At 40.0% G+C, this 10,666-nt stretch overlaps 1 protein-coding gene across 1 annotated transcript in view; it reads right to left on the minus strand.

The window, feature by feature from the left end:
* Window positions 1–8,875: 8,875 nt before the first annotated feature.
* Window positions 8,876–10,666, minus strand: part of nr5a2 (nuclear receptor subfamily 5, group A, member 2) — a 61,446-nt gene continuing 59,655 nt past the window's right edge. Inside the window, exon 7 of the mRNA XM_072437864.1 lies at window positions 8,876–10,462. Within this exon, the coding sequence (XP_072293965.1) occupies window positions 10,215–10,462 (248 nt within the window). The 3' untranslated portion in view covers window positions 8,876–10,214. The remainder of the gene's footprint in view (window positions 10,463–10,666) is intronic.

Below are 10,666 nucleotides of genomic sequence, written 5' to 3' on the forward strand. Positions count from 1 at the left end.
CACAAGCAGAGCTGCTTTAAAGTCTATTCTCTGAGCCACAGGGAGCCAGTGCAGACCTGAGAACAGGACTAATGTGATGGTACTTCCTGGTTCTGGTCAGGACCCGAGCAGCAGCGTTCTGGATGTACTGCAGCTGTTTTACAGCTCGTTTGGAGAGACCAGTGAGCAGGCCGTTACAGTAGTCTAATCTACTGGAGACAAACGCGTGGATAAGTCTCTCTAAATCTGGTTTTGACAGTATATTTTTGATTTTGGCAATGTTTTTTAGATGGTAAAAAGCTGCTGATGTTATTGATTTGACGTGGCTATTAAAGTTCAAGTCTGAGTCCATTATTACCCCCAGATTTCTAATTTGGTTTGTAGGTTTTAGAGCGAGACTCTGGAGGTGATAAGACATTGAATATCGGGATCAATCATTATGGGGGAGAAAAAAATCGTGATACGGTTTTGCCATATCGCCCAACCCTATAGGTGAAGGTACTGCCATGGAGATGTTATTGCTTTGTCCAGAATGAAATCAATCCATCTCCATGAAGACAAGCAGGAATTGCCATCAGTTCAAGTTACAGGTCAGCTCTGTGTAGAGGCGACTCTGCTCACACTAAGAATGCAAGTTTGTTCATCTATCAGACCAGAGTTTGAGGAAGACTGTTGAATCTGTTTTTATCTATAGCATCCATAAAGACAAGTATTGCGTACTTGTCTTAGAGCCATTCAAATTGTAGGAGCTCAGTTGGTTCACTTTCTTCAAATATTGATTTTTAAATTAAGGGCGTGAGTTTCCTCCACTGCTGGCTATTGGGGGCACGTGATGCGGTGGGTCTAGTTTGTATGATGGTAAGTGTCTGTGAGTATGTTGAACAGTAGGTGGAGAAAGTGGGGGGAAGCTGATTGAGATCCTCAGGTCTCCAGGCACAATAATTAACATCGTCTTCTCACTTTGGAGATGAGCCCACACGTCTAGCACCGGCTCTTATCGAACACGCTCCCCTGCCCAGTCTCAGCATACATTATTCAGTACTTTTTACAAATTCCACTTGACATTTTTATCAGTTTAAATGTGGGATTGAGATTTTGCATTTAACTGTATGCAGTACGTTCTGGAGAGATTTGACATTTTTGTGGGATATTTTTGCAGTTCATCAGAAAAACTTGCTAGATTTTCTTTATTTTTTGGTAATTTCGATACAGTAAATAATACCTTTTGTGGGCATCATAAATTATATTTTTTATGTACTCAACAATATGTATAATTATCCAGTCATTCAAGTAATACAGGTAAAGGCGTTTATAGTCCTTGTAGGTAAATTTGACATCTGCATTTGACCCATACGCAATGCTGCGAGGTTTGATCAGGAGAACTACCTAATGCTTAAAGGCGTAATGGACGATTTTTTGGCCCAAATCTGAGTCTCATTTCTTCGTGGCGTGGACTGCCGATTAGTCCTGCCACGTATCAATCATAGAACGCACCTACCGCTCACCTGCAGCCGCGTCGGCTCGTCCCCATGAGAGCAGCACGTTTCCGCATGTCTAAGCGCATGGATCTATCATAATATATTTCCCTCAGTGTACGGGACAAAATTAAGACGGAGAAAGACTGTTCGAGCTGTCTCAGAAGAGAATCTTATCTAATCTAAGAGAAAATCTACGGGAGACGAGAGATGCGATGCGATCCGTTGCGCTAATAAACAAACGCACGTGTGTGATGTATCAGTCCACACGGGGGGAGTGTGCATGCGCCTGAGTTCTCAAATCGGCGAAAAATCGTCCATTACGCCTTTAAGGATTTGCTAATATGGTGCATGTTTTAGTTTTTTCAAATTGAAATTTATAGCTTATTTTCAAGCAATACCTCTTTCAATTTTGTTTGTAGTTTTTCTTTGGGTGGTTAGGCCTTTCTTGACCTAACCAACCACTGCACTGTGTGACTCTATATTGACCTCGGCTCCAGCCTCTGCTTCTTCGGGTGCTGCGGTTCTGCGCCCGAGGCCTCACCTTACATCGCTCCACTCACTAACTAAAGAGCCAGACCGTGCGGGCACAGAGGACTTGTCAAACGCTGCTTAACATGAGCCAAACAACACGAGCCACTGGCTGTCAATCACGTGTCATGCTGGAGGTCACTCAACAATGCCCCCGCTCCGATTCACCACTTTTTTTTTTTTTTTTTTATCATTCTCATATTTGTTTCAGATTTGCCAGGCTGAGAAAAAGAAAACTTGCTAAGGATCGTGAAAACACACAATGTGCAAGATGTCATATCATTCTCAATATTACCTGTAGCTCTTTTCAGACCAATAATTTTCATTTTCATATCAATTTCAGAGGTTGCTTTTAACTTTTTTGCTTTTATATTTTAAAATGTTTTAAATATGAACACACAAAACACAGAACAAGGAACACGACTAGAGAGCAAAAATGTAATGTCTAATGTCTCTAACTATGTCAGTCCAGTCTTTGATTGTTGGCTCAGTTTGTGCCATTCATTTTTGGTGATGGCCTTCTTCCCCGCTGCCAAAAGAATGATCCAAAGGTCCTTTATTGTGTCCGTGGCAGGAGATTTAAGGCCCAGATACATACTGTAGTTCTGAAATGCAGTGGGATGCTGGTGACGTTTCGTTGTGCCTTGTTGATTTCGGTCCAGTTTTTCTGATTAACAGGACAGTCCCAAACCACACGATAACGGTGTGTCTTCTGGTGACCACAGTTTCTCCTGCAGTTCCTTGTGATTAGTGAGCACAACAGTGACAATATCCCCCCCCCCCACCCCACAGAACTCCTAAACATGTGATTTTGTTGATGTGATTGAGATGTACATGCATTTTCCCATTCTTCATCAGTCAAAATAAAATTACCCTCTCTTTCCCATTTATTTTTGACATAGTAGAATGGTTGTCCAGATTATTAATGCATTTATATAGTTTAGATATTATTTCCCTTGAAATGTATGATTCATAGGCCTTGCTAAACATTCCAGTCAGAGGATTACAGTGGCCACTGCTTTGTTTGTTTTCTCGGTTAAATTAACTCCTTATTTGTGGATACCTTGATCATAAACCAACAAGCTTAAGATTTTGACATCTTTGTTAATTTTGTATGTTTTGCTGAGCTCTTTCCAGCTCGTAAGCACACGATTTCAACCTCCATTCATTTAATTTTATAGGTAAATAGCTAACCGCATGAAAAAAAATGAATAGCACATTCATTCTTTCAATGCAAATTCTGATATAAATTTGGAAACAGAAATTAAGACTTCTAAATTCCCTAAGTAGTTGTGTTGAAATGCTGCCAGTAAGTTCTTACAGTAGTCTTGTTATCTTTATTTCTCGTCATTCCCTGTACTGTTTAGAGCGGCTTGTATCTTCGAAACAAGTTCATTCACCAAAGACGATGTTAGTGATACAATGGTCTGACACAGGCTTGTCTATTGTCGCCAATTCAAAGGACAAAGAAACACTTGACACATTTCAGCAACACGGCAGTAATTGTGTTTTCAAGAATATGACCTTAAGGCTATGTTTGTAAGCAGTGTGTAAAAATAGCAGTTTTTTCACCGCTATTTTTCATGTCTTTTTAGATACTCCAATCTAAATCTGTACAAGAGTCGTTATTTGTCCTTGCTTTAATAGTCATTCTTTATTGTCTTTATTGTGAATTGAAATCTGATAGTTTTACGCGTAGCGTATGGCCTTGACAATAAAGCACTGTCACAGAATTCAACATTATCGAATATCACAGTTTCTTCTCATGTTGTGCTACCAAAGTATGATTTGAAAGTCTCGTGGCGGTCGTCGGCAGGTTCGGGCCGCGCAGCCAACGCAAACAGATGCTGAGGAGGCCTTTCCCAAAGCCTTTCCCTGGGGTCTGTCCTCCCGTTTCCGGCTGTGGTTCAGTCTGTGATGTTCTGTTACCAGTGCGCTCCCCTCTGCCTCCAGCAGCCACGAGGCTTTTCTTAAGAGTCCTCTGTGAAACCGCCACTGTCCCGGGAGACGCGCGGCAGACTAAATAATCACTTTCTCATCGCAGCGACAATGTGAGAGCAGCTGCTTGCTTTTGAAGGCCTGCCAGCGGTCGTCTGCGCCGCTACAAGAGAGAAAAGAAGCACTGAAGCAGGGGAAGAAAAGAAAGTTGCTGTTGCTAGGAATGCTTTGGATATATATTTAAATAAAACTGCTGCAGAATATTTCCATTTGGGCAAAAGCAGAATCAGTCTAAATTGAGGTTGATAGGAGCAGAGTACAGTACACTCAAGGGAAAACAATATTAAATTTGTGATGCAGATTTTGTTTGTTTTTGCGACATCCATATAGCACTTTAAATCTATAAAGTGTCAACAGTTAATCAGACGTACAAATGGTGTCTGATGGGGCAAAAAGGTTGTGTCACTATTGACTAAAGGACGGTAAATACACGTGGATTCAAACACATTTTAGCGGAGATTTTGGTCACACATTTGATACATTTTACCCCTTGATACGTTGCACCCACGTCATATAACGCACTGTTTAACAACAATAAAAAAGCATGAAATACTTTGTTTTAAGGTTCAGGTTACAGGTTATTACACGTTGGTGTGCAGTAGCTTGTACTTAATGAGGTGTACAAGTGTTACAGATGTAATAATATGTGCAATACTGTAACATAATGTCAATTGTTTCAATACAATTCATTGAAGTAACAACTTGTCATTTAATCTTATACTGCACAGAACATCATCATAGCCAGAGCAACTTATTGTACCTAATAGTTTTGCACTACCAGCATCTGCTTGTTTTGTTTTATCGCATGTTTCTATTCACCTGCTGTTATTGAACTGCGTGTTGCAACACTAAAATTTCCCCATTGCAGGACAAATATAAATGATCTTATCTAGTCAATTAGTTTGAGAATTGAACCTACAACAATCTGGACAATTACTACTACTGTATTTTTCAAAAATTAAAAGCATTTGCAATTAATTTTGCTTTATTCTCAATTTTAAATAATCTTTGTATAGTATAGTTTTTTTTCTTTTTAGCCAGGGCAACGGAAATAATTTTACCTAAAAAAAAACAGCTTTGGCTGCATCCCAAAGGATGGGACATTTACAGTTTGATATTTATTTAAATGTATTTAGAAGAAGAATAAAAACAACCATGCAGACATTAGACAAATAGAGGGACAACAGCGGGGTGATTGTGTGTGTGTGTGTGTGTGTAGGTGTGTGTGTGTGTGTGTGTGTGTGTAGGTGTAGGTGTGTGTGTGCATTTGCATACGTGTGTGGGTGTGTGCGTGGATGCACGTGTGTTTGCGTGTGTGTATTTGTGTATGCATGTTATATTATTATTACCATCATCACAATGCTACCATATATTGTCGTACATATATTTTTAAAATAGCAATCACTATATACCACTACCCATTGTCATTGTGCATATTTAAACATGAGCTCGGAGTAGAGCCGCAGCTCCTCCACATCGAGAAGAGCCAGCTGAGGTGGCTCGAGCATCTGTTCCGAATGCCTCCTGGGCGGAGGAGGAGTTGGAGGAAGTGTCTGGGGAGTGGAAAGTCTGGGAGTCCCTGCTTAGACTGCAGCCCCCGCGACCCGGCCCCGTCTGAGCAGAAGAAGATGGATTGATGTGCAAATCTCTGATGTGAAACCCATTTTAGCTGTTACCCGTGTAATGTGTTCTGTGAAGTATTTTGTATTGTATTAAAGGTAAATTGGCCTTTTTGGACATAAGATAAATATTTGTACAGATTTGGGCATCAAGAGTTATTCAAAGGTCATTTTCCCATTTTATTTTTGGTAGGCATATAGTCTGAGATTTTGTATATTTTAGCGAGAACAGTTTTGAGGTCACGCGAACAACATAAGCATTCCCCCTTTTCATTGCCAAATTGCTGGCGCTGAAGAGCCGAGTCGTGAAATTCAGGTCGTGGTTCTTTCACAGACCTCTTCCCTCTTTGTCCCCGCTGCGGTGCTACACGCCCAGCACTGGCAAAGCAAAGGTCAAGATCCGCACAAGTGCAGTCAAGCATTCACCTTCGCCACTTGGCTGAGGTCTGGCAAGATTAATTTTTTGTTGCCGTGTGTTGCCAGTCTCGTCCCTCGCACAATGGCATGGGACGTGTGTGTGTGTGTGTGTGTGTTTCTGTTTTCTTTAAAGACATTGGTGCAAGCGTTTTAACAGGGCGACTCTGTTTGAATTAGATGTTCTAACCCCCCGCTTGCTAAATGGATTTCTGAAGTGGCTGTAGTTGGAGGCTTTCAATCGGATGCAACCTTGAGTCCTTTTTTATGTGAGTTCTGTAGGATTTAAGTGCCGGTATAACATGAGCCCGGCTGAATACACGCTCTTCATTTTTTGAAATTGAAAAATCTCTAAAGGCTCTCCCCATTGTGCTGGCAATTAATGGAATGCTGGCAGCGAGGTTCAGGTGCTTAAAAGTTGTATTTTTTCTCTCTCTTTCTCTTTTAATGACTAATAAAGGATAATCATCGTGGAAAAAAAACATCATAATGCTGTAGGCTTCCTCTTTATGCACAATGATGTATAATGCATGCTTTGAAATGAAACGGCAGCGGCCTTCAGAGCGCTCCGTCTCCAAACCTATTTGTTTTGCATGCCACAGTGAGGCTTTTGCATAACAATGCTGAGTGTTCCTATTAACAATGCCAGCCTATTAATTTGATCTTTACATTTTTAAAGTTTGTCCATCAGACCGACAAACAATAGCTCCCTGAGTTGCTATTTGGTGGAAGCCATTGGAAAGTTGGCTAATTACCTCTCTGAAGGTTTGTGCTGCTTCTTTTAAGCCAGAAAATGTGTCATTATCATTAAAATACGATAATCTAGTTAGTTGACCCGCCCTGATTTTGTCATTGTGTTGTCAAAACAAATGTGATTTTCAGAGAAATGTAGAGGCAATGTACTCCAATAAGACTATTTAGTTATGATTCACATATATGCTTTTCATGTCCAGTGGAGTGTTTTATGGGCGGCTGAGGCGGCTGAGGCGGCTGAGGCGGCTGTGCGCTTGTCTTTCCTCCTGAGACCGCCGCTCTGCCTGAATCTGGGCGAAGCACAAAACTGTCTTGTTCTAGCGCTCATCTGTAGCTTTTTCTCACACTGTTGGAATATTTCCAAAAGCTTGTTTTTTTCCTCATGCCTCCAGTCCTTTTCTCTTTGACAATACAGTGGAACGTATGAGCGCATCTCGGTAAACACGAGTGATGTTGTTCCAGAGTTTAAAAGCTTTCTCATCACACTGGCAGAAGCAACTTGGGGCTGTTTGTGTGACGGAAAGGAAAAGTTGTTTAGGAACTGACAGCCCTGTATTTGTGAGCATTAGCAGGCTCCTGTGTGTGTGAGTCGAGTTGTGTGCGCGCACATTTAGCTTGCTTTTGGCAACTTATTCATTTGTGTTTTTTCTCTCTTTTCTTGCTCTCTGTGTGGTTCATTTTTGAGCCGAGGTTTGAAGCTGATGTCCACCTTCAGGGATGCGCATAGCATGCATTTCTGAGTATTTTCACCTGAGGCTGCACTTGTTAGAGTCTGTGGATAAATGTATATACATTATTTATACAAATTCAGGGCAAGTGAAAGCTGGTTTAACACATTTACAGACAGGAGGCCTGGCATTGCAAACCAAGCTCTGAGAAAGCTCATGGAGATCGCGCTCAGAGACTGTGAATTGCATCTTAATGCTTTGATATCAGACTTATCTTCAAATACTTAACTAATTATGTAATTGCTGGATATCCATTTAGATTATTGTGATCATTTTAACGAAAGACGTAGATTTGAATGAAAAATCTATAAACAGTGCTGTTGTTGGTGTTTTTTTTTTAAATTTATTTACTAATCTAAATTAAGAAATATAAGCTTCCAACCATTTACTCCTAAGATACAATTTATTCATAACTTACTATCTAGTTTATTCATTTATTAATACAATGACAAATTCATGATTTGTTAAAAAGTCATCATCAGCTCAAGAGCCCTCAAAAGTGGAGACAGTTTAATCCACGTTTGTTACAAAAGTAAGAAAAAGTCAGAAATAATTAAACTGTAAAATTGCCCTATATATTTTTATTTGATTGTGTGTGTCAGTATCTGTTAAGTTTAAAATATGATTTTCATGAATCAATCAATCAAATCAAAATGACATGCCCCTGCTCTGCCACAGGTGGGCCCCGGGGTGGGCTCTGTGCCGGTGGGCTGCAGTCTTCACGTTCCCCTGGATCTGGAGTTCTCTGCTTCCTGTTTCCCTCTGAGCCCTCGGACGAACCACCATCTCGTCCACATTGACTGACACCAGCCTCGGCTTCTGTCCTTTGTCAAATTGTGATTTTCGCTGTTGTCTTTGTACTATATTTTGTGAGTATCAACTTGTATTTGTATCCTCTGTACATCCATGTACATGTTTTAGGGGCAGGACCACAATAGCAAACAACAACCTTTATATTATTTGTAATTTTAATATGTGTGTCTAAGGAATAAGGAATAACATGTGAATGTCTGCAAAGCCAAATATATAGATTCATTATCACTGGAGTGTTTGCAAATGATGTGTAAACCATGTTGGCTATTTATTCCTAGTTCAGTTATCTTTTATAATGTTGTAGTTCTGATTTGGCAACAGTTATAACACGTTATTTTCAAATGTCTGCACATATTTGAAATGCATGAAAACAACTCCAATGGGAAACCAAGTTGAAAAGTGTTGTAAGAATGTCATTATAAGAGTCTGTGCTTGATATGAAACGTATTGTCCTTTCACACACGCACCAGACTGAAATACAGCCCTCCCTCAACGTGCTGACACCAAATAAAGAATGTGTGAAAACATGTTTGGCTATTGACTCATCTGGAAAACAATAAGACCATTCTACAGTAAACAAATTTATTCTGGCGCGGACACATCACGTCATGTAACACAAAGATGGGAACCAAGAGATGCAATAAATTATCTTCATTATTAAGCGTAACCAGTGACATACTGTACATCAAAAAGTTAAAATACACTGTAAAAAAATCTACAAAAACAGGCTGAAACCTAACATGGACCATTATACAGTAATGCTTAAGGAACAAATGTTTGAATGCCAGCAGACACAAAGAAATAAGTGTGATTCCTCTTCGATTTTAGTGTCTCACGACATCATTGAAGTACTGCTGAAAAACAAAACACTGTACACGCAACCAAGAACGCAAATCAGAGGGATTTTTCTTCAATTCTTCAATATCTTTTTTTTTTTTTTTTTTTTTTCATTTTCTTTTTTGGAAATCATTGAAATTGCAATGCCATCACAGTTCTCTCCATATGACCACATTCATGTAAACACCTGTTGAATTCTTCTTTTTAAAATTATCTTACAACATTAATACTTTAATATATATATTTGTACATATTTTCATTCACATCTGCACGGTTAGCTAGCATGGTGATGAAATAAGGCAAAACTCACAGAAGTGTGACATCACAAATCATTTTTGTCATTAATCAATACTGATTCTGGTTGGTGTTCTGCAGGCTTTGGTCGTCTGCACTAAGTAGCCATGGTTCCTTCCACATCTGCACGATTACACTTAAGTTTTAAATTATAGAGCAGGGAAATGAATTTAGCATGGGATTTTGGTTATTAAATAAATTTAAGAATTTTTGAGGTACATAGTTTAAATTATATTAGATAACAATTACATGGTAAGCATTATGAAAAAAGCATTTTCCTTACTGGCTCTTTGTTCATTTTTTCGTTTCATTTTTGCGTTAGTTCCGTTCGGGATAAAGTCATGTTGGGTGAGAGGACATAAGAAAGACAGACTGAAGACAGATTGGTATTCTAGAGTCTCTGGCTCGATAAGCCACGCTTGTATTTACAGTACCAATGAGTTTTTGATGATGAGTTGCTTCTCTTTACGGGCACAGTTTGCCACACACTGCTGCCACTTGAACTGTATGAAGTTTGCAGGCTTTCAGTCTCAATAGTCCATGCTAATTCTTCAATGTTTTTCAAGCGTTTTGCTGTTGTCCTTAATGAGAAAACACTTATTTTAAATAAACAAATCTAGTGTTTGTGCGCACATCTCAGTCCATGTGCGAGCTTTCTCTTCATCACGCCACTCCCCTGAAGTGGGCTGGGTTTCAGGTTTGGTAAAAGCATGTCGTTTTTGGCTAGCAGCTGAAGCAGTGCACATAAGTGCATTGTGGGTGTTGTAGTGTCCTTAAGCTCTCTTGGCGTGCAGCATCTCGATGAGCAGGTTGTTGCAGGGCACATCTCCATTCAGATGTTTGTAGTACAAGTATTCTTCAGCCTGCAGACTGATGGCACGGATCTCCGGCAGCCGCAGCAGCAGCTGGCCAAACTTGTCCGTTTGTTGAGGGTAGTTACACATGACGTAGTCCAGCAGCGCCGCGTTCACCTGCTCCTGCACGCTCTCTACCAGGTGGAAGTTCTCCAGGTTTTTCACATCTGAGAATGAAGCAGAGAAAGTGTCAAAGCTGCATTCAAAAGGGAATGTTTTCATTATCATTGAACAGCAAGCTCATAGTTTTTTTCATTTAGTGTTTTAGGATTCAGATATGATTTGTAATCTTCAGCCTTCTGCACCCTGCTGAAGACCACCATGCTGCACAGGGCGGGACTTTTCCCAAGTTACTGTACAGTGGAAAAAAG

The sequence above is a fragment of the Eucyclogobius newberryi genome, unplaced genomic scaffold (genome assembly GCF_026437365.1).
Source record: "Eucyclogobius newberryi isolate DKJ021-1_F unplaced genomic scaffold, fEucNew1.0.hap1 SCAF_9, whole genome shotgun sequence".
Lineage (NCBI taxonomy): Eukaryota > Metazoa > Chordata > Actinopteri > Gobiiformes > Gobiidae > Eucyclogobius > Eucyclogobius newberryi.